Source organism: Octodon degus, unplaced genomic scaffold (assembly GCF_000260255.1).
Source record: "Octodon degus isolate 3935 unplaced genomic scaffold, OctDeg1.0 scaffold00010, whole genome shotgun sequence".
Lineage (NCBI taxonomy): Eukaryota > Metazoa > Chordata > Mammalia > Rodentia > Octodontidae > Octodon > Octodon degus.
This window is the reverse complement of record NW_004524586.1, coordinates 24,723,101-24,746,809: the sequence shown is the minus strand read 5'-3', so window position 1 is coordinate 24,746,809 and position 23,709 is coordinate 24,723,101. Positions and strand designations below refer to the sequence as shown.

Below are 23,709 nucleotides of genomic sequence, written 5' to 3'. Positions count from 1 at the left end.
GTGAAGGCTGAGTGTGTAGAAGAGCTGTGAGCCACTCTGACCCTCACTGCCTACCTGTTTTTTAGATGGGGTCTCCTCTATAAGCTCTGGTCATTTCCTTTTAGTGTTAGGATCACACAGAAAACTAAACCTAGCCTAATGGGTCCAGTTAGGAAAATTTTAAGAACTGATTTTACTTGACCTGGTTTGAGTCCATTCTGGACCAATTTGTGGTCCGGGTTAATGTACCATAGGTTGATTGACCCAGTCCAGGTCGCTTGCCCCCTCTGTGGTAGGTGGGTCAAGGTGGGTGGACATGATCTGTTAATCAAAGGGGTCCTGGCCCTCCAAGCAGTAGCCACTAGGTAGGGTGGAACACAACTGTGTCCCAGTACTCTTGAGAGGCTAAAGTAGGAGGGTGGAGCCCAGCTTGGGCAATTTAGGGAAACCCTGTTTTAGAATTAAAAAATTTAAAAAGGACTGAGGATGTAGCTCAGTGCAAAGGCCCTGGATTCAATCCTTAATATCCCCCCAATAAAAAGATTACATTTCCAAATAAAGTTAAATTCTGAGGTACTAGTAATTAGGCCTTTAATATACTTTTTTTTTTTTTTTTTTGGGAGGAAATATAGTTTAGCCCCTTATACTGAATGTGTAGGTAATTTGTAGTATTTCTTTCTTATTTTTTTCTTGGTTTGCTTTTTGAGACTAAGTCTTGCTTAGGCTGGTTTTGAACTCACTGTGTAGGCCAAGCTGGCCTCCTAGAACTTGCATCCTCCTGCCTTAGGCTCCACAGTGCTAGAATTACAGGCATGACCCACACCCCTGGCATTTTAAAAATTCTTTTAAGTAATCTATTGGTAAACATTTTCAAAACAATCTTGTGCATTTAAAAAAATTCTTTCAGTTAAGTTGGGAGAAGTAAGGTTGTGGGGCCAGAGGAGGTATACATGAAGATTCTTTTAGTTACTGCTACTTATTTCTGGAAGGTATCCGTTTGTCTACCACTAGATGTTTAAAGGCCTCACTCTTCACTGGCAGTTTATCAGGTTATGCCTCTCACCTGTTCCTTGCCAGTACTGGTGGTATCATTTCTGCTATTTTTTTTAAAAACAATTTTTTTTAAGTTCTGGAGATCTGTCACGGGCCTCACATGTTGAGCAAGTACTGTACCACTGAGCTACACTTTCAGCCCTTAATGTACCTTAGAAATATGTGGTAGTCTCACTCTCATATTTTATTATATAGAGAAAACTTTTTACATGAAAGTAGATCTTTAGGGGTGGAAAACATAGCTTAGTGGTGCAGCACCTGCCTGGTAAGAACAAGGTCTGAGTTCAGTTTCCAATACCAAGAGGAACATAGATTTTTAATCTTTTAATACTTCATTTATGTTTCTGATAACCTTACAGGAAAATTGGTATCATGTTTTCCTTTTTTTTCTTCGTCTCCCCCTTGTTCTATTCCTCTCCCCCTTCCTTCTCCACTGCCTTTTTTCCCCCTTTCCTTCTATTGGAGCCTGAACACAGGGCCTTGTACTTGCTCTGCCACTGAACTACATCCCTAGCTCCCCTCACTGCCCCCCATTATTTTAATTATTTAAAATTTTTTTATTGATTTGTTTTATTTGGTATAGGGTCTCACCCTGCAGTTGGATTCATAGTGATCGTCCTGGCTCAGCCTCACCAGTGCTGGGATTACAGCTGTGTATCACCATGCCTGGTTTCGGTGGCCAGCACGACATGTGGTACCAGGGATTGAACCTGGGTCCTTGCACTTGCCAGGCAGGTGCTTAGACCACCAAGCTGTCTCCCCACACCTCCGCCTCATTGTTTTTAGTGACAAGGTCTTGCAAAATTGCCCAAATTTAGAACCCTCCTGCCTCAGTGTTTCAAGCAGCTGGAATTACCAGCATGTACCATCATGCCTGGCTGACATTGAATTTCTTTGAGCATTCAAGAGGTTAGATGTCATCTCTGATGCTTCTAAGGCAGTTTTCTCTTATAAAATGCTAAGTGTGCCTGTTTCTATTGAATTTCTGTTTTTACTGATTTTTATTTATTTACCAATTGAAATGTATAGAAATATTTTTAAATGTAACAGTACAAGGTAAATACAAAAAGCATTAAGGGCGGGGGAGATGGCTCAGTGGAATAAGCACTTCCCTGGCAAGCGCAAGGGTCTGAGTTCAATCCCTGGTTCTGGAAAAAAAAAAAAAAAGCATTAAGTACAAAATTACACAGATACACCATTAGCATTGACTCAAAACATGCAGAAGCTATATTAATTTGACACTATTCTTACTACAAATTGACAAGGCTTACAATGACGAAAAAGGCAGTTCTCTAACAAGAATATTTCTTGTTATATATTTCACTGAAAAAGATACCCAACCTCCTAAGACAAAAACATGAAATTGAAGGGGAAAAATCAGTTCTGTAATTACTGAAAATTTCAAAACACCTTCTTCAGTATTTGACAGCTAAAGAAAGAAAAATCTGTAATGAAACAGTTAAATTAACAGCATGCCTCAAGTGGAGCATTATACTGTGTGCACAAACAGTGAGTACACCATCCTCTCAAAATTGTGAGAAATACCCAAATGGGCCATGTTACTAACTGTAATGAAGACCTTCACGTAGTTGAGGAACTAGAAATCCTGTGAAGTAACGTCTCACATTATGTTGGAGTGAAACCAGAAACTGACAGTGAAAACATACCTAGAATACACTAATTTTTTTTCTTGCTATTTACCTTTTATTTTTGTATTTTAATCATATATTAAATTTTTCATATAAAAGAAACCATACAGTGTTTTAAGTTTTTGTCTGACTTCACTTATTATGGTCTCAAGATACATCCATTTTCTACAAGTGCCTCAAGTTTATCCTTCATTATAGAAGAGCAGTATTCCTTGGTGTATAAATGCCACATTTTCTTTGTTAGTTCATCTGTTGATGGACATATAGGCTTGGAAACCCAAGACTTAGCTATTATTAATTGTGCTGCTATAATCATGGGTATGTATACTACGATGTCTTCAGCTCTTTTGGGAATGTATATAGAAGGGGAATAGCTGGATCATACGGACTTTCTATTATTTATTTTTTAATGTATTTAGTATGGAGTCTACAGGGTCTCACTACACAGATCAGACTTGTAGTGATCCTGTTGTTTTCAGCCTCCCAAACACTGGGATTACAGGTGCGTGCCACAATGCACAGTCTGCGTCACTGTCTCAGTGCGGGGGCGGAGCCGGTATGCATGCCAGGGATCAAACCCTGGTCCCTGCATCTGCCTAAGCAGGTGCTTTAATCCGCTGAGCTATCTGGCTGGCCCTTCTATTTTTAAGTTTCTCCATATTGATCTCCACAGTGATTGTATCAGTTTATACTGCCACCAACAAGAGAAGGATTCCTTTCTCCCCACAGCCTTCGCCAGCATTTGTTATTGATTGATTTCTTGGTGGTAGCCATTCTTCCTGGAGTGAGATGGAATCTTAATGTTATTTTAATTTGCATTTATCAGATGGCCAGTCATGATGAGTATTTTTTCATGTGTTTATTGACCAGTTTTCCTTATCTGAGAAGTGTCTATTTCAGATGCTCCCACCCTTTTTATTAGATCTTTAAATTTGGGTGTCTAATTGTTTGGAGTTCTTTGTATATTTTAGATGTTAGTCTTTTGTCTGAGTAATAGTTGGCAAAAATGTTTTCCCATTCTAGGAGTCTTTCAGTAGGTTTTTGGGCATTCTATACAGAGAATCATGTCATTTACAAATAATGATAACACTTTCCTTACCTATGCATGTCCTTTTTCTTTCTGTTGCTTAGTTGTTTTCTCTATTGTTTTGAAAACTGTTGAACCAAAGCAGTGATAGCAGACATCCTCTTGTTCCTGATTTTAGAGGGAAACAGCTGTTGGTTTGTTATAGATACTTTTTATCAGATTGAGGTAGAGACTTGTTTCTTAAGTTTTTTTTTTTATCATGAATAATGTTGGATTTTGTCAAGAATTTTTGCTGTATTTATTGAGATGATTATGTGATTTTTCATTGCTTATAGTTATGTGATAAATTGCATTTATTTTTACTAAGACTTTTATATATTAATGGTATTTGTTCTTTATTTTATATATTGGCAGATACTTTCTCCTGTTTGTAATTTTCTTTTTTCCTCCTTTTTTTTGTGATAGAGCAAAAGTATAATGCAAATATAAGGGCAAACCTAGGATTGTGAAGCTTTCACTGTTAGGAGGCAGCCCAGTTAGTGTAGTAGAAGGAATTAGAAAGGGAAATGGGAATGTTGGGTCTAAGTCTTTATTCTCTCACTGGCGTGTGAGAGGTAAGTCATTTTACCTCTCTGAGCTTGGCTGTCTTTATCTGAGTTTTGCCTTTTGTCTCTTGGTACGTCTGTTGAGCACATGGATTATGCCGTTAATTGTTCTTTGCTCTCAAAACACTAAAATGATGTCTTTTTCCTGCCGTAGGAGAAAAAGTAACATTTGCAAATTAGAGTACTATGCAAGTGGTCTTCTTAAAGACTATTTTCCACCTACTTAAAATGAACTGTTTTGGAACAGATAATTTTATTGATAGAAGGAAACTTGCATTAGATACAGAAGGTGGATGTTATAATAAAAATAATACATACGAGATACCTAAAGGTCTGCTAAGCTCTGTGCTAAGCCTTTATGTGGTTTTGGCTAATTTTTTCCTCTGCCTTGAATTTGGTATTGTTGTAATTCCTTGTTTTATAGATGAAGAAACAGGCAGAGGTAAGAGAGGTTAAGAAACTTGCCCAAGGACATGCAGTATGGGGTAGATTCAGACTCAGGCAAGATGACTCCAGATTCTGCAGTTCTAACCACATTTATAACAATATAAAGACAACAATGCTTGTATACTATATTTATTATACTGCATAGTAAATAAAAATATAATCAGAATGTACTAAAGTATGAAGATTTTTAAAGAGAAATTGTTTTAGTCCTTTAAGTTAATAATAGCTATCCATGAGGGGCATCATCAGTGTTTGGAGACACAGTAATGTAGCACACACTTGTAATCCCAGATGCACAGAGGCTAAGGCAAGAGGATCACTACTTTAAGCTCAGCCTGTATAATTTAGCAAGCTCTTGTCTCAAAATAAAAAATAATAAGGCATAGAGATGTAGCTTAATGATAGAGTGCCTGTGGGTTCAATCCATAATATATCTGCTCATCTCTTTTTTTACTGCTCATCTCTACAAAAAACAAAAAACAAAACAATAAAAAGAAAGTACAAACAAAAAACTTGAAAATTCAGGACATTGTATTTAGTGCTCTTGAAGTGATCATCTTTTATTGGTATTTATTTTTTTCCAGGTTTCTGTTGTTCACAACTCATTAGACTTTGAGCCAGAGATTTTCTTTGCTTTGGGATCTCCAATTGGTGTGTTTCTCACTATTCGAGGAGTTGATAGGATAGATGAGAACTATAGGTTCCCTACTTGTAAAGGATTCTTCAATATATATCATCCGGTGAGTGAACTAAATTGACTTTCTGTTTTGAAGATGAAGAACCTGTCCTTTTTATCTGACTAGTTTCTCAGATTCTTATTTCTTGGGAATTAATATTGATCCTGATTTTGTAAGGCTCAGCTCTCTTCCTAAGAGATATGGTTCCCTACTTTCCAGTAAACTTTTCTCTAGAAAGCTGTTGTTCAGAGAAGTAGTTCTGTTGCTTTCCTTGCAAAGAAATTTTACCACGAACTTGAAAATCCACAGATGCCAATATTTGAATAATGGGAAAAAGCCAAACTCTTTGATTTGCTGGTTATCTATTTTCTTACCCAACTAAAGCATATAACTGAAGCAGCTTTGCATCAGTTTCCATCTCTGTATTTACAGCTTGACCCAGTGGCATATAGATTAGAACCTATGATTGTTCCGGATTTGGACCTAAAAGCAGTTCTTATTCCACATCACAAGGGTAGAAAAAGACTTCATTTAGGTAAGAAATGAATATAAAACTTGTTTCCTTCTTGTCATTTTGTAATAGATAATTTATGAAATTTTAATACTTAATTCTTATAGAATTAATGTGCTTAAATGTTTACTATATTCAGAACTCTTATTTTTAGTAGGAATTTGGAGAAGCTATAAAGTTATGAATGAATTCTGTCTCTGATGGCATTGTAATTATCAAGTTAATTAGAAATGGAGAGTTGGTAATAAGGTGAATAGGATATAAAATTAGATTTTAATAGTTTGGTTATAAGTTGAAATTGGAAAGAAAAGTAGCCTTTTAATTAGTGATAAAATTCTCTTTTTTGGCGGAACTGGGGATTGAACTCTGGCCCTTGTACTTGCCAGGCAAGCCCTTATTCTATTGAGCCATCTCCCCAGCCCTGATCAAACTATTAAGAAATACATTTGATGGGAGTGTGGCACCAGAAAATAGATTTGATGTTGTCTAAATCAAGTGAGTTTTTTTTTTTTTGATAATTAGACATACTTTTCCTATTTTTATATATATATATAAAATATATATATATATAGGCACTGGCAGTGTAGCTCAGTGGTAGGGCATTTTTAGGCTCTGGATTTGATGCACCAGCACTACAGCCACACACACACACACACACACACACATCATTCAGCGCAGTGGATTGATAATTTCAAGTGTGGTTTGGATTTTAATTTTGTCTCTAATTCGCATATATAAGCTTATCCTTTAACTAAAAAGTGTGATCAGACTGGCTGTTTAAAGAGAAGGAAATAATACTTTTAGTTTGTTCTTTGTGATAGAGTCTTGCTGTGTAGTTCAGGTTCTCCTTGAACCCACTGTGGAGCCCAGGTTGACCTCGACCTCACAGTGGTCCGCCTGCCTCAGCCTCCCAAGTGCTGGGATTATAGGCATGTGCCACTATGCCCAGTTTATGTATTATAAGTACTTTTCAGTTTGTTCTGCTACAAAATATTTAACTCTTTGAAAGTTAAACTGAGAAATTTGAGGTCGGGAGTGTTAGTGTATATACCTGTGGTTCTAACAACTCTGGAGGCTGAGGTAGGAGGATCACAAGTTTATACACAGCTAGATCAAGGCAAGTTTGGGCAGCATAGCAAAACCTTGTCTCAGAAAACTTAAGTAGGGTGTGGTGGTACACGCATATAATCACGGTACTAGCCAGTACCTCATAGCTGGCTGTCTCAAAAAACAAACAAATTTTTAAAAACCCAAAAAACAAGCAAAAAGAAGACATTTGATAATCCAACGACCTTGACAAGGTAATAAGGTGAACCTTCTAAGTTGAAGGTTTAAATTGTCATTATATCAAAATCTTAAATTCTTAAAACCATTTCACTATTAAAACAGTGGTTTTGAGTTTTGTGTGCCCATTTCTTAAACGTTCATTGAAAAAGCATAGGAATATATTTGTTTTTATGATATTTGAGGTTTTTTTTTTTTTTTTTTTTTTTTGTGGCAGAACCAGGGATTGAACTCAGGCCCTTGTGCTTGCCAGGGAAGCGCTTTTCACTGAGCCATCTCCCTGGCCTATTTATTTATTTATTTATTTATTTATTTATTTATTTATTTATTTATGGTACCTAAGATCAAACTCAGGACCTTGCACTTGCCAGGCAGGTGCTTATGCCACTGAGCTATCTCCCCGACCGAGGTCTTTTTTTTGAGAGAGAATTTATAGGTTAAACTGGATCAGTCAGTTTTAAAAATAGAATAAAACACTCCATGCTATTTTACCATGTTGGAGGCTGTTGGTAGAGACACTCTTAAGTATTGAGTATTTGGAGGAAGGAGAGATCCTAGCCTGTCTGAGAAGAATGTTAACTTTTAATTTCTGTGATGTGGAATTTTATGAGTGATTGATTAATTTGGTATGTTGTCTTAATGTCTTTAGAGCTGAAGGAAAGTCTCTCCCGTATGGGATCTGATTTGAAGCAGGGCTTTATTAGCTCTCTGAAAAGTGCTTGGCAGACGCTGAATGAGTTTGCCCGGGCTCATACTTCTTCAACGCAGTTGCAAGAAGAATTGGAGAAAGTTGCCAATCAAATCAAAGAGGAAGAAGAAAAGCAAGTAGTTGAAGGTAAATTTGACATGTGAGGCATTTTCCAGTACAAGTGTTACATATGAACATAGCAATTGTAAATTACTTAATGATAATTTTCCTTTCTAGTCCTTTTTTGTGAAATTGTGTAAGTTCTTCCTATAAAGGAGAATCTTTAGATAGATTGTAATTTTCTTTTCCTTTTTAAATTTTTTTATTTTTGTATTTTAGGGAAGGGTCTACAAGGTGTTCTGGGTCTCACTACTAGATCAGACTCGTAGTGATTCTCCTGTTTACAGCCTCCCAAGAGCTGGGATTACAGGTGCGCGCCACCATGCCCAGTCTCAATTGCCCCCCTGGGGGCAGGGCCAGCATGATAGATTGTAATTTTATTTATTTTTTAGTTTTAGGTTTTTTTGCGGAACTGGGGATTGAACTCAGGCCCCAGTACTTGCCAGGCAAGTGCTTATTCCACTGAGCCATCTCCCCAGTAATTTTAGATACACTTTTTTTTTTTTTTTTTTGGCTGGCTCAGGATGCCTTCAGAGCAGGTTTAGTAAGGCTTGAGGATCTGGGGATCGAACCACAGCAACCTGAGCCTGACTGCTCTGTTTAAGCAGTCACTAAACAACTGAGCTAATGAGCAGGCCCCCAATTTTAGATACACTTTAAAATCTATGTAATCCTTCATTAACTGGTTTTTTTTTTTTTTTTCTTTCTGACAGTTACACAACTTTTTACTCTGCTATTTTTAAGTTTTGTTGTGATTCTTTCTTAGTGAAATATCGGAGTTGAGAATTAAGTTTATATTCAGGCAGGCATTTTAAAGATTTACTATAAAAAGTTACTGTTCTGATACTGTTTATCTGTGTCCTTGTAGACTTTATATGCCATGATGTTTTGACTTTCATGCTTTGTTTCCTTTCTTTCTACAATGCTCTCTCACCCCTTTTCTTTGTAACTTCTGTCAGCTGTTGGCTCTTTCTCCTCTCTCTCTCAGAGAACCAGTCCCTCTTCCCCTGTTCTTTGGAGGAATGGGGAGTGAGCCTGGTAGCTCCCTACTGGCTACGTGTGTCAAGCGATATTCTGATTGAGTCCAGAAAGTCAGCTAAAATCAATGGATAATGATTAAGTGATTGACTTTGCTATTGAAATGGTTTAAATTCTAGCAGAAAAGATTGTTGAAAGTCCAGATTTTTCCAAGGATGAGGACTTCTTAGGAAAGGTTGGGATGTTAAATGGAGGCCGCCGAATTGATTACGTTCTTCAAGAAAAGCCAATAGAGAGTTTTAATGAATATCTTTTCGCTCTTCAGAGTCATTTATGTTATTGGTGAGTATTCTTCACTTTCCTAATATTTGAGTGGGCTTTAGGTGTGAGTACATACAACATTCCATTTTTAATGATTCATCATTTGTTAGGACGTATTAATAATTTTAACTTCTATATATTTAAAAAGCATTATTTTTCCCTAAGGGTTTTTTTTTTTTTTTTTTTTTTTAATTCAAACTAAAGAAAGGGCATTTGTTTGCAATATGCATTTCTGATTTGTCATAATCTTTGTAAATCTGCATATAATTTAAAGTATCCACAAGATGGCAGTGTGTCATCTGCCTTTGACCAAGACTGCTTTTGTAGTTATGTCTTTCACAGTGGGAGTGGCAGAGACTTTGAAAAGGCATTCTTCTCTGTGTCTTTGTCACTAAGAACTGCAACACTACTTTGTTTATTGATCTGTATTTGTGCGGTGTATAAGAACAGCTCTGAGATCATAGTGCTCTGCCATTGTTTCTATTTTTTTAGTTTTTTTTAAAGACAGGATCTTGCCATGTAGTTCAGGCTGGGCTTGAACTCACTATGAAACCGGGCTGGCCTCAAACTCATGGCAATCCTCCTGCTTTAGCCTTCTGAGGGCAGGGCTGAGATTACAGGTGTGTCCCCCCCTATACTTAGCCTGTTCGCAGAGTTGAATAGAACAACAAAGTTGCATTTACTATCTTTGTACATAGAGGTTAGACATTTGTACTAAATGTCTTTTAAATAAATGTGCATTTTTTTGACAGGGAATCTGAAGATACTGCCTTACTACTACTTAAAGAAATTTATCGAACAATGAACATTAGTCCAGAGCAACCCCAGCATTGATCAGACTTCTCTTGTGTGAGTTTATTCTTGTCATAAGTATAAATACTCAGGGTTTGCATTCTGAAGTCTTTTGTACGGAGTTGATGTTGACTACAGTTTTCTGTTTTCTCTGAGGTATTTTTCTTAGTTGATGTTTAAATTCAGAAAAGAGACCAAAAGAGATGGAACTGCTTTGCAATGTGTATTTCTGACTTATTACCTTGTTTTGGAAATATTGTTGAATTTGAATTTCTTCATTTTAGTTTTTTTTCAGAATAGGTATTCCTAGGAATACCAGTTAGGAATTCATTTAGCTGTGGATCCTAGAACCTACTGCATAACACCTTAAACAAATAGAGGTTCATTTTCCTTCTGCAACAGGAAAGGGTTTCTCTGTTGAGTAATGCCCCTGAACACCCAGGCTGCTGGCATCTTTCTGTCTCCGTGTTGGCTCTTGCTGTTTCATGGTTACAAAATTCTTCTGTAATTCCATATATCATGACTGTATTCAGAGCATGAAGAAGGTAGGAGAAAGGGCAGTATTTATTATGCATATTCCTTTAAATTAGAAAAAGCAAAAGCTTGTCCAAAAGTTATCAGTGAGGCCTGTATAGAGGATTGTACAAATGATTGTAAAGGTGATACTGTTAGTGTAGCCAGTCCTCCTGGGGAGAAGGCATAGAGAAGGAGGTGAAGTCTGTGATGCAGATTGGCCATCATGCTGCCTAGTCATATTCTCCCCAGAGATACTAGATAGCTGTTTTCCTTACTCCTTAATGTTTTATTTTTTAAATATGTAATTTTTAGATTTTAAAGCCTTTGAAAGAGTGCAGTTATACAAAGTCTTAAACTCTAAATTGTAAAATAAAAGTCTAGCACGTTTTGGTTTTCTTATGGTTAATGGTAAATGGTTAATGATAAGTAAAGACTCCCTTCAACATGTACCTTCTCATTTTAGAGGAGTTAACCACTGGGCTTCCCTTAGGGTAACTTTTCAAAGCACATTCAAGCAAATGGTCATAGCGAGGGCATCACTGGTGATCTTGACTGAAGCTGTTTTGATGTTGTAGCAGGGGTCAAAGTGGCTGAGGGGAAGTGAATGATCACCTGGGAAGGAGGTTTGAGTGAAGGATAGTAGAAGTAAGGTCATGGGGGACCGTGATGTTAAGGTGTGTTTCAGTGGGAATGATTCACTGTTGAGGGTAATGTTGGAGGAAATGCTTAAAGTGGGGCTTGAGACATGAAGCCAGGGTAAAGCGGAGAGTTGAACCAGAGGGAAAAGTCGGGGTGCATCTTCTCTCATTTTGGAGGAGGGCAGAGGGTATGAATACAGATTCATAGTTTTCTTTCTGGAGTGTGTAAGGAAGTCATCAGATGAGAGTAGGAGGTCATGTGGGGCACGTGGAGAGAGAGGAGCCAAGTAATGGAAAGGGGATTTACCAGCCAAGTGTAATAGGAGTACATTGCAGGCTTGAATAGCCATGTGACGTTCTGATAGTAACTTTGAAGTGAGTACAGTTGGCATGGTGCCTGATCTTTCTCTGGCCATATTCTTACTTGAGTGAACTTCAGAGTAAATAGATACTTGGATTTACCAGACTGGGATTTTTCCAGGTGAGGCAGGAAGAAAAGGCTAGAGTGGTAGAGGAGCTGAGGGATCCAAAAGGTGAGGGTGGGAGGCTTTGGTTAGAAAATGTTGTATGTGGTGTGGGGTTACTAAGGCTGTTTAGCTCATGGTCCTGTGTTGAGGTTGGTGTGTGCTGTTGTACTCTGAAACAAATGCTCTGGATACTTGAAAGCAATTTTTAAAAATAATCTTAAAATAATAGTGCTTCGTTCCAGCCTCATAGGAAATACTACAGAAGAGAATTAAACAGTAAAAATCACTCATAATCTTACTAACCAAACATGTTAGAAGTTAATCTTTTCACATTATTTTCCAAATCTATACATTTAAAAATTGATTGGTACTGGTGATTCAACCCAGGGCCTTCACAGTAAGCTATGACTCCAGCCCTTTTTTGTCTTCTATTTTGTCATAGGGTTTTGTTAAATCACTAAATTGCTCAAGCTGGGCTTGAATTGTTATCCTCCTGCTTTAGACTTCCACAATGCTGGGATTATAGGCACGTACCAACACACCCAGCTTGTTTACTATATTTTCCCATGTGCGTCTGCAGTATGTGAGTGGGGGATATGAACAGATCTTGTTTGTTTTTATGAATGGGTTATGCATACACTTGGTTCAATATTTTAAAGTGGTAGAGTGAAGGCTAGTACTTCTATACCTCTTCCTTAGCTTCCCTGCTCACAGGTAATGGATGATCCAAGTTTTGTGTATGCTTCTAGACATGTTTACACACACACACACACACACACACACACACACACTTCATTTCTAAAAGATAAGTGATATAAAATTTTTTGAATTATTTTTACCTGTGTGTCTTGGAGATTGTTTCATATCCATCCACCCGCCCATTCATGAGTCCATGAGTCCATGCTTCCATGCGTCCACTCATCTATCCATGCAGTATGCTTTTGAGTGCCTAAGTAGCAGATACTGTTCTTGCTATTAGGGTTTACAGTACTGGACCAAAAGTGTCTTCCATCATGGGTCTGCCTTTTTCTTGGGAAGATAGACAGCAAAAAAACTGTTGATGTGAGGAGCACCTTCTCTGGTAGAGTATCACTTGAGCAAGTGAGCCAGGTAGAGAGAATCCATTGATTGTTGTACTCTTAATTTGTTTAAATAATCTATTGATGAAAATTAAGATTATTTGAATCTTGTATTAGTACCAATAATACTTCCATTACATTATTAGAATTATTGGTACATTATTAGGACAAACAGTTGCATTACATTGCATTTTATAGTTTTACTGTTTATCCCCATTGTTTAGTATTAGGTGATTTTACAGATTTTCATTATCATAGCATAATTCTGATGTGTACTTTTGCGTACTTCTTGCAATTCTCGATAAATTCTTAGAGGTAGCATTTTTAGATCTAAGAATATTGCACTTACTGGTTTTTGAGATGGCCTCATTATGTCATCTAGGCTGGCCTTGAACTAATGATCTTGCCTCAGTCTCCCCAGTGCATGTGCCACTGTGCCTGGGAGAACTTTTATTATATACTTTGAAAGATTTTTTTGATCCATACTTATGCATTCCAGAAAAGTTGTTGAATTTTTATGTCATCATTGTGTAAGTGCCTGTTTTTCTGTACCCTAGCTTCCACTGGCTACCACTACTGTACTTTTATTTTTTTATTTTATTTTATTTTATTTTTTTTTACTACTGTACTTTTAAATGTTGCGTACTTTTAAATGTTGCCTATTTGGTAGTAAAAAATTCCTGGATGTTTCTTGATAGCTTCTATCAACTTATCTATTCTATTTCATTTCAAGTTGTATATTTTTCACATTTTAGCCTAAGCTTGCAGTGGTTTTACTGTCAGCTGTTGGCTGGAGGTTGAGTTTCAGAGAACAAGCATTGCTTCCTCTGAACACTGGAGGGCACTACCCACTTGAGTCTGCTTAAGCTCATGTCTCTGCTGGATGTTCTTGGACTGTGCTGGGAATGTGAACTCAGACCACAAAATGTACAGGCCGAGTGGGCTGTGTGTTCCATTCAGTTGTCATGAATTTTTTTCTCTCTTTTCATTACCAACAAAGAGCTGTACAGGTTTCTTCCTCATCCTTTCTGGATGTAGGGGTTTTCCCTTACCCCTCAATAAACCTGCAGCCATTTCGACATCCTCGCTTCTTTGAGGATGGTCTTTGACTCTCTATGTGATCCCTTTTCTGGGCATCTTTCTTTACATGGAATATAAAAACAGTGGCTTGTGCTGTCATGTTTTAATAATTTTGGTTTTGTACTTTTTCATGTTTTGGCAATTATATCAAATTAATTTTGAAATAAGTTCCTGTGACTATCCCCCTCCCCCCCCCAAAAAAAAAAAAAAACAGTGGCAGACCTATGGGTTTGATGTTACCTAATTTTGATGTTACATAGTATGAAAAACTCAGGATCTTTTTATTTTACATGTGATTTAGTTTTCTGTAATAGTTTTGTTTTCCCTATACTTAATCTTGAAAATTTTGGTTAGAATATAAGCTTCTTCTTTTTTTTTTTTTAGTTTATTATTTTTTTATTTTATCAAGAAGCAAATATCAATAAGACAGTTTCAAAACTGATTAATAGGACAGTTTCAATAATTAATACATTGTGCATTGTTATCTTCTTAGTGGTTATCCGTAGTATAAGATGCAGACAGGATATCCTGTCCAAACACTATTAGTATAAATCTTTCTTCTCATTGAATTAAGTGAAAGTAGCTGTATATCGATCCTAACTATTCTGTATATACAGATACAAAATGGTCTTTCCTTTGTATCCCCTGAGAATATAAGCTTCTAATATAATACTAATACAAAATAATTAAAGATGTGATTGGTTCATTCTTAGATGAGTCTGGCTGAATTGTACTCTTAGGCTTTTTGAATTATTTTTTAAAAATTAGTCTGGCAGATAATTAATTTAAAATTTTATCTTTTATTTCCCATACTTGCTTTGTTACAGAGATTATCGGGTTCTTTAATCTCACTGAATGAATCCTGGTACATTCTCATCCCAGAAAGTTTTCTGCTCACATGGTGCAGTAAGGTTGAACACTTTACTGAAATAGTACTGTATTATTATATTACCTCTGTAAGTTTATGAAGTTTACTGTGATTTTTTTTTTTTCTTTTTAAGACTTGGCTTCACAGAAAGTGCTGGTATGAATTACATCAGTGGAAGAATCCTCAGAGGATGTTCCCAGTTTGCTCTTGTGGTGGATGACAAGAAAGTAATTCATCAACAGTTGCCAGATACAGGGAATCATTTAAAGGAAAAAACACAGCAAAAGACGATTAAAAAATCAGTACCATGTTTGGACAGTGTCAATGAGAAGATACAATTATAAAAATAATGCTATGAAAATTCTTCAGATTTGGTTTGGTTGTGTAGTTGTCAAAGTTAAGTTTGACCTCAATGAAGAAAATACCTGTAGCATGCAACAGTTGCTTCTGTTTCTTAAGAACTCTTGTCAGTGGACTATTCAACTTTTTTTTAAATTAATGCAGTGTGTTCTTATTCCTGTATAGATTTCTAGAGAAGCTATTATAATTTTTTGAAACTTGCATTGTACTTTAAATGTGAATTATAGTGCTGAGCTCCCTTGATGTGGTCATTTCTGTTTGTGAAGAGGAAGGAGCTAAGATCACTTAAGTTCCAAGCTGCATCTGAGGTTTTATAAAGCCTTAGCACCGCTGCTGAGAGCCCAGATGTGGAGGGAGGTGATGTGCTCCTTCCTTTCCAGGATCCCATGAAGAGCTCTCCTAGCATGTCCACCTCCACCAGGAGAAGGAGCACTTTATAGGTTTTATTTTGTTACCTAACGTGGTTGTGCAGTTGGCTTGTTGCTGATGATCCAGTTAATGCGAGAACCAAAATAGAGATTTTGTTTTTGGTTTGCATTAATTTCATTTATACCAAAGTGCTTGAAAGTAGGAAGTGTACTTTTTCTAGACTATAAAGCTCCTTCATGAAAAGACTGCTCTGTAGTATTTCACTTTGTTTTACTATAAATTCAAATCTCAATATTTTCCTAATACTACATGGGAATTCTGATTTTCTTTTGTTACATAGCAGAAACATTTTACATTGTTTATATAGTTCTCATGAAACATGGAATTTTTTGAAAGCAACATACTATATATATATTCATTTCTTGTGTATATATTCTAGTTTGTGTGAATAAAATAGTAAATCAATGCATTTGTGAAGTAACAAACTTCTGTATTCCTCATGTCTTCCTTGAAAGTATTTCTGTGAATTAAGTGTTCATTCCCCTTTCATTGTGAGTAGCTGCCTTGTAGTTCGCATTTGCTACTAATAGTAGCACATGAAGATTTTAGAGCCGCAGTTGATCCCAGGTAACATATATTTGAACCACCTCATTTTGTGGCTAGGGACACATTACCAAAGGCCTTTTCCAGACTGGTAAATAGTAGATTGGGCCTGGAAGATGATTTTCTTGACTCTTTTGGTCTTCATTATAGCAGAACAACTATTTTTTACTTCATTTCTCCCATGCTAATGAAATGATAAAAAATGATGGTTACTATGTATATTTTAATAAACTCTAGTTTGATTTTTCAACTCACAGTGAGTTTTGTTTGTGCAATTCTGCCTGTGTCTTCTGAGTAAGGGGCAGTGGAGAAGGGAGACTTGGACCAATGTTCATGAAGAAATATATCGCAGCTGAATGATTGGATTCCTGCCATTTCATTTTAATAATTGAGTAAAAATAAAATAGAACTTTTTGGTGACTGCCTGTGAATATATTAATCTATCACCATTGAGTTCTTTTTTTTTCTTGCATTATTAGGGAGTGAATCCAGGCTACACACCCAACCCTTTTTATTTTTTATTATGAGTAGGATCTTGCTAAGTTGCCCAGACTATCCTCAAACTTGGAGTTCTATCTCAGCTTTCTGAATATCTGGGCAACTTAAGGAAACACCAGTTTAGGGAGACCTTGTTTCAGAATTAGTAGGCCTGGGGATGTATCTTGGTGCAGAGGCTGTGGGTTCTATTTTCTGTGTTGCAAAATGATGACAAACCAACCAAATGCTCTCCCAGTATGTCCCCTGGGGGCATAGCCTATATTGATACCCTGTTCATTGCTGTCACTCCCACCACGCCTAGCTGTCTTGCCACAGAGTAAGTCACTTGCTAAGTATTTGTTGAATAAGGGAGTTTAAAAAGTTAAAACCACAATGCCACTGGGCTGGGGATATAGTTCAGCAGTATAGTGTTTGCCTGAGTTCAATTCCCAGCAATCCTCCTCCCGCAAAACAAAACAAAACAAAACAAAACAAAACAAAACAAAACAACACCTAAAATTGTTTCTAAAAGTTAAAACCATTGTTTAATACTTGGAAGAAACCTTGGAGAACCATGTAGATTCTAACCATTGTAAATTGGTGGTTTACCAATTTTTAAAAAGCATCAGAACCCTTTCTCAAATGCAGGTATTTACAAATTTCAGAAATTTGAGCCCATAAATGAGAGTGCAGCTACTGAGTAAAGCTTGACTTTCTCTTTACCCTGGAGTAGTTCATCTCCTGGAAATCCTCAGCCACAGTCTCTAATCTGGATTAATCCCCTCATCTTCCCTAGTGAGAAAACTCAAGAGTAGTTGTTCTGGAAGTATTTTCATGTGTAGAATTTGTGACAAAAAAATTAAAATCATCTTCTGATTCTTTTACATCTCAGGCCTGCCCAGTTATGCTAAGAGGTGTACAGTAATAAGACATGCCTTTCCAAGTCCGCCAGACACAGTTGCTGCTTCAATCCAGCCAGATATTTGTGATGATTAAAACCAGAATATGACTAAAAAATGGGAAACAACACTGATCAGTTTAGTAATTTTTGAGGTACGTATGTTACTTGAAAAGTGTGATTCACATGGACTGTAATGAAAACTAGAAAATGGATGTACATTACTAACTGGCAGGGTGATCATATATTTGAAATTGTAAAGTATTCATTAGAAGAGTACTGAAGATTAGGACCTTCCAGAAAAGCCAGGAGTGGTTGGTGTTTGCAGTCCTATGACCATTTCAGGCCTCTGCCCTAGTCTTGTGCCTTAGTGTTTGCCAAGCGCTTATCTGTAGAAATTTGGTTGCCCTTATAAATTTTGCCACTTGAGAGGAAAGTGAATTGAACTGCAGACTGAGTGGCTTTATTCTAAGTTACGGTTTTCCTTGTTAAGTTAGCCTTCTGACTGAGAATGAGTCCCTCAGATACCAAGTTTGCTAATGTGTTCTTGCTGTTGGCTACCTCCCTGCAGTACATAGGATGGGTTTTCGGCTGACTTGTGTCCTCTGTGTCTGTGGTACTTTCAGCACTAGGTTATCATTCATGGCTTGGTATTTTGTCTTGTGTATTGAGCTTACCCAAAACTTCATGGCTTAGTAAAGACATCTGCTATCACCTGCCCTTATTTGTTGCAAGTTCTGCCTTTTAGCTATGAATCTTTGTTCATGCTTTTTCCTAACTTCTCAGCAAAGTGTTTTTATTATATTTGTTTTTGTCATTTTTCTCTATTGTGAAAATCTTTTAAGTTCTTAGAGGAAAATACATCTAGTGGTGCCCAGCATGTGGTAAGCACTTAACACATTAGTTACCTATTGCTGTTACTTTTTTGTTGTCACTTTTCTTTTGCTATGAGCATTCAGGTGCTTGGACGACCTACATCTTCATTGCCAGGTCACTGTCACTTCCTGTCCCTCTGGGTGGTGCTTTGGCAAAGTTTTTGATAGTTGAATGCTGCCAGAGGGAGGTGTATTCTCTTCAGAGGTCTGTGAGGAATGTGGGACTGAAGGTCTGTAGGTGTGTGTAGCGTGCAAGCCTGGGGAGGTACAGTTAGGAGAAGGAGTTGGACCCAGGTGGAGTGGTTGGGAAGAGGTGAGCAGTGATGATGGTTATTTGCCTGTCTTGCTGCAGGTTGATGGGGTTCATACACAGTACCTGTGGAGAGTATCAGTGTGCGTAGTTCTCTACACTGATTTTGAGACAAATATCAAGAAAGTACTCATTTTCCTAAGCTCCTCTAATACTTTTTTTCATTCATATCTTTTCATTATGGTCACCATCTTTAGTTATCTGAGAAATTATATATGATTTCATTTTTTCTAGAGCTTTATTCATATGCTTTGTTATTCTGCTGTTACCACTTTTATGTATTCCAGAAGAGTGGGTTTTGAATAGTTCTACCTCATTGCCTCCTGGGATTGCCTTTGATGAGCTTGAAGTCTGGGATTGCATCTTGCTTAGGTGTCTTATCATTTTCTATTTTGTTTTTGTTTAATTTCTGAGTTGATGTTTGTGATTTGCTTATGGCTGGTAGCTTTGTTGCTATTCTTTAGAGCCCTTTGGAAATGACTACTTCTCAGAGATGTCTTTCAGGTATAGCTGTGTTTTGTGTTTTGAGTCTGTTGCAAGATCCTACCTCTTCAATTTATTAGGGGTGAGAAGTTGCTGCCCATTTGGCCTAGCCTGTCATTTTTGGCACTGGCCTGTAGTATTGTTTATGACCTTTAGGCAATCTCAGTCTTGGCGTACCAGGAAGAACAACTGATTAGAACAATTGTAGTCAGTGTTTGCAAGGGAATAGATTTAATACAGGACACAATTACAAGGTTATTTTATAATATTTATTCAGAAAGTTAAATGCAGAGAAGTGCAAGATATCTGTCCACATGCTAGAGACACAAAGAATCCAGCTGACTGCCTGGATCCCGTGGCAGTGTCCTGCATGAGTCCATCTGAAGACCTAGAGCCCATGGCTATGTCCTCCATGAGTCCAGCTAGAGGCTTAGAGTCCACAGCATTTTCTCACAGAAGTCTATATCAAAGATCTGCCTTGGAAAGGCCTGCAGGTCAGTTTTGGAAGCTAGAGTGTCTTCACCAACATGGTGAAGGATCTTTACCAGCTGGCTGAGGGATCAGTTCTGGTGCCAGGAAGTGATGCTCCAGGTAAGGACCAGAGTTCCCTCCCAAAAACAGCAGCTGTTCTCAGTGAAAGCGATGACCTGAGTTCCTTTGATGATGAGGACAGCTAAGTTCATATCTGGAAAATCAGCATGGCAGGCTTGTCCAGCAGCAGCGTATCATCTTTGCCTCCAGTTCTCTATTCTGTTGACAGCAATCCTCAGGTGGATCTTCCACGCCCAAAACTATGCTGACCCAATTCAGTTAAAACCAAGTTGACCTTTAGTTAATCGACAATAGTTGCATCATTTGGCTAATGTAATACAATCAGCAATAATGATAGCATCAAACAGCCTAGAAAGTGACAACCTGTAGTTAACTATTTACCACTTTTAACCGTATGAACTAGATTTGTGGTTGTATAAAATCTAAAACCAGAAAATCACATACTGTGAGTATGCCCTCGGTATGGTGATTATACCTTCATGGAAGAAAAGTTAAAAGGGATTGGGGGGAAAATAGAGTTTATAGAAGCAAAGATGTAGGACAAAAGAAGATTATACAAACTTTGGGAAACTGTTGAAGACCAGAAAGAGAAAAGGAAGAAAGAACAGAGCAACAACAATAAAAAACTACACTGTTGGGGACTACAAATTATAAATTGAGTGTAGAGGATGTCGAAGGCTGTCCTTGTCCTGCCCTTTGAGCCAGACTGCAATGAAGAAACCTTCTCTGCAATGAGGAAACGCCCACTTACTTCAGGTCACAGCTGAAGCCTGATGGCTGGTGATGCTGTGGTACTCACAGGGCAAGATAAGACCTGCTGAGGATGGCGAGGATCTTACAGCAATATAGTAGCCATAGTAAAGTAAACTTTTCTTCTGGGGAAACTGCAGCTTCCGTATTGTCCCTTATTCTTGCGAGAATGCTTTGTCCCCTCTTGTACAAGCCCAGCCTGCCTCACCACTTACCTAGCACCTCCAGCTGCAATCCCTTCACGATTTCCCTCTGTGAATGTGATCTATAAATACCGAGGTTCTGCTTGTCTCGTGGCCTCTTGTTCCTCATGCTCTAGCCCTGAATGTGTGCTTGAGCTCCTGCTCAGCCAGTCCCCATACTCTGAGGGAGGCACACAGAAAGTCATTTTGTCTTTTATCTTGAAGCCTGGCCTCCAACAGATAAGGCTCCAGCTGCAATTGTAATGTTTTTGTCTTCTGTATTGACGCCCTTGAGGGCCTAGCCCTGTCTGACTGCCTATAATATTTCTACTTAACTTTACTGACTATAATAAAGCCACAAAAGCCATTCATTTGGAGAGACCAACTTACCACTTTAAATGATTTCCCCAAAATACTGGGTGATATTAATTGGCTCTGTCGTAGTTAGGGATTCCTATATACCAACTGACACACCTGTATAATATTCTTCAGGGTGATCCTGATTTGTCTTCTCATACGTTAACCCTGAAAGTTGAGGAATGGGACAAGTGAAACAAGTTATTAAACAATATTAACTAGATTGTATAGATCCACAATTTTCCAATTGAATCCACAATTCAGCTGTTTGTTTTTCCTACTGCCTAAAACCTACTGGACTTATTGGACAGTTGACTGCTACATTAAAAATTTTAGAAAGGCTCTTTTTGAGTCATGAAGGCCATAAAAACATCACACCTTATACTTAAACTTTCATTTTCTCTTATCATGGGTAGGGAGAATTACCAGGTTATGATCCTAATATTATCAGGACCCCCATTCCTCAAAGGGAACTATAAACCTTGCTTCCACTGTAATGTGCACTAGCTGATTTTATAGAGAAATGCTTGAATTTTGGCCTGCTGACAAGCTCTTACACTTTTATTTATTTATTTTGCTCTTACACTTTTATTTTTTTTTTCCTTACACTTTTAAACTAGTCCTCTTTTTATCCTTTCTAAGGTTGTTCAGCCTGATCTCATGTCACAGGTATGTACTATGTTTATTGGTGGCTCTGGCTGCACTCTTAAGCTAACAAGGGAAAGGTTTTCCTCCACCCCAAATGCAGAATTAGGTGCTATCTTTACTTTTATTTTTTATTTTTGTATTTTTAGGGAAGGGCCTGCAGGGTGTTCAGGGTCTCACTACTAGATCAGAGTGGTAGTGATTCTCCTGTTTATAACCTCCCAAGAGCTGGGATTACACTGTGTGCCACCACGCCCAGTCTCGATCATGGTCTCAGAATGCCCCACGGGGGGCCGGCACGGTAGGACCTGGGATCAAACCTCCACCCCCTGTAGATGCTGTGCTGTCTTACTGGCTTTAAAAACATTCCCCCAAGAATTGTAAATACAGTTTTAGATTCTCAATATCCTATGAATTCTTTCCAAAACATTGAAACTGCTCATGTCAAGCCTACTACTGTGCCCCATCTGTTTCTGATCTTTATACAATAACAGATTAATACAAGCACACTCCATTCCTCTCTTTAGCACTCATCTCTGCTTTCTGTCTGGACCCTCTGGACTTATTTCTGAAGGAAATGAAGCAGCTGATGCTCCGGTAATGTTCTCCCCTTTGAGTGGGGCCTACCTATCTTTCTTATAATCTTTTACATCAAAACTGGTGAGCCCTTTGCAAAGGTTTTGCTTTAACTAAGGTCCAAGCTCAACAGACTACTCAACAGCCACTCCCTTTTGCTCTCTGCCCTTTGCTGCTGCCATGAAGGGTTGCTCTTGCCATCTGCCCCTCTGCCTTGGAGCCAACTGAGTATGGACTGAAACCTCTGTTGACTAAAAATTTTGAAAGACCTGTCTTATAAAGATACACAGGGCAGAAAAGGGGACAGAGAAAACCCTGGAGTTCCCGCTGTCACTTCTATGTCTGTTCCAACTCCCATCTATCAGACTAGCAGTGGACAGTACATTGTCCCAAATGGAGCTTTACAGTTGGCCAGTCCAGGAACAGAGAGTATACAGAGACTTCAGACGTTAACTGGGACCAATTCCGGCAGTACTCAGCAACGTACAATTCTCCAGTGTGCACAGACCTCTGATGGACAGCAAATACTGGGCCCAGCAACCAACTGGTTGTACAAACTGCATCACGAGATAACGCAAACATATCAGATCCATACCATACCTTCAGCTACTTCACTGCAACCGACTGTAATGATGACATCTCTGGTGACTCTATCATCTCAGACAGCCAAGACAGAAGACCCCCAACTGAAGAGAGAAATACAGTTGATGAAAAATAGAGAAGCTGCCCAAGAATGTCGCAGAAAGGAAAGAATATGTGAAATGCCTGGAAAATCGAGTTGCAGTCCTGGAAAGTCAAAATAAAACTCTAATAGAAGAGTTAAAAACTTTGAAGGATCTTTATTCTCATAAAAGTGTTTGATTGTTTAAAAAGAGTATTTTTGTGGACTTGTCTAAAAAATTAGATTTTTTGTAGTGGAGTTTTATAAATTAAAAGGTCAAAAGTGAAGCTTCATTTCTATGTATGCTTTTGCAATGCAAAGATAAATGCCTTATCCATGAGATTCGGTGACAGGATACCATGGACAGTGACCTCAAGGGAGGTACTGGCACAACTGGAAACGTACAAATTAAACAGAACAAGAAAGAAATGAGCTTTCAGCAATTTAAACATTCTAGCTGGTTCTTAGTCTAAAAATGAAAGGTCATCAATCCAAATTCAGTACATAGAAACTTCAAAAATAAATCAGTTTACCCCATAGGTTTGCATTTGTTTATTTAGATTTACCCTTTTCAGGTGTGTGTGTATGTGTGTGTGTGTGTTGTGTGTGTGTTGTGTGTTTCTACCGATAAATTCTAAATTCTAAATTAAAAGAACATACAATATGAAATATATAAATTGTATGTTCTGATTATGTATATTTGTTTTAATGTCAGATCTTCTAAAGGTTTTTGTAAGTTTGGTGGACTTCAGATGATTTTTTTGAGACTGGGTTAACTGTTTTTGAGGTTTTGTCCTAAAAGGCATCTAAGGTACACAAATGGAATGTGGTG

At 37.8% G+C, this 23,709-nt stretch overlaps 1 protein-coding gene and 1 pseudogene across 1 annotated transcript in view; both read left to right on the top strand.

Moving 5' to 3' along the window:
* Sec23ip (SEC23 interacting protein) overlaps positions 1-16,367 on the top strand; it is a 45,568-nt gene extending 29,201 nt beyond the window's left edge. The window contains exons 14-19 of the mRNA XM_004625617.3: positions 5,345-5,500; positions 5,870-5,972; positions 7,882-8,067; positions 9,198-9,360; positions 10,092-10,188; positions 14,913-16,367. Of these exons, the coding sequence (XP_004625674.1) occupies positions 5,345-5,500; positions 5,870-5,972; positions 7,882-8,067; positions 9,198-9,360; positions 10,092-10,173 (690 nt within the window). The 3' untranslated portion in view covers positions 10,174-10,188; positions 14,913-16,367. The remainder of the gene's footprint in view (positions 1-5,344; positions 5,501-5,869; positions 5,973-7,881; positions 8,068-9,197; positions 9,361-10,091; positions 10,189-14,912) is intronic.
* A 3,314-nt stretch (positions 16,368-19,681) lies between these two features.
* Positions 19,682-23,077, top strand: LOC101563181 (annotated as a pseudogene).
* The last annotated feature ends 632 nt before the right edge of the window (positions 23,078-23,709 follow it).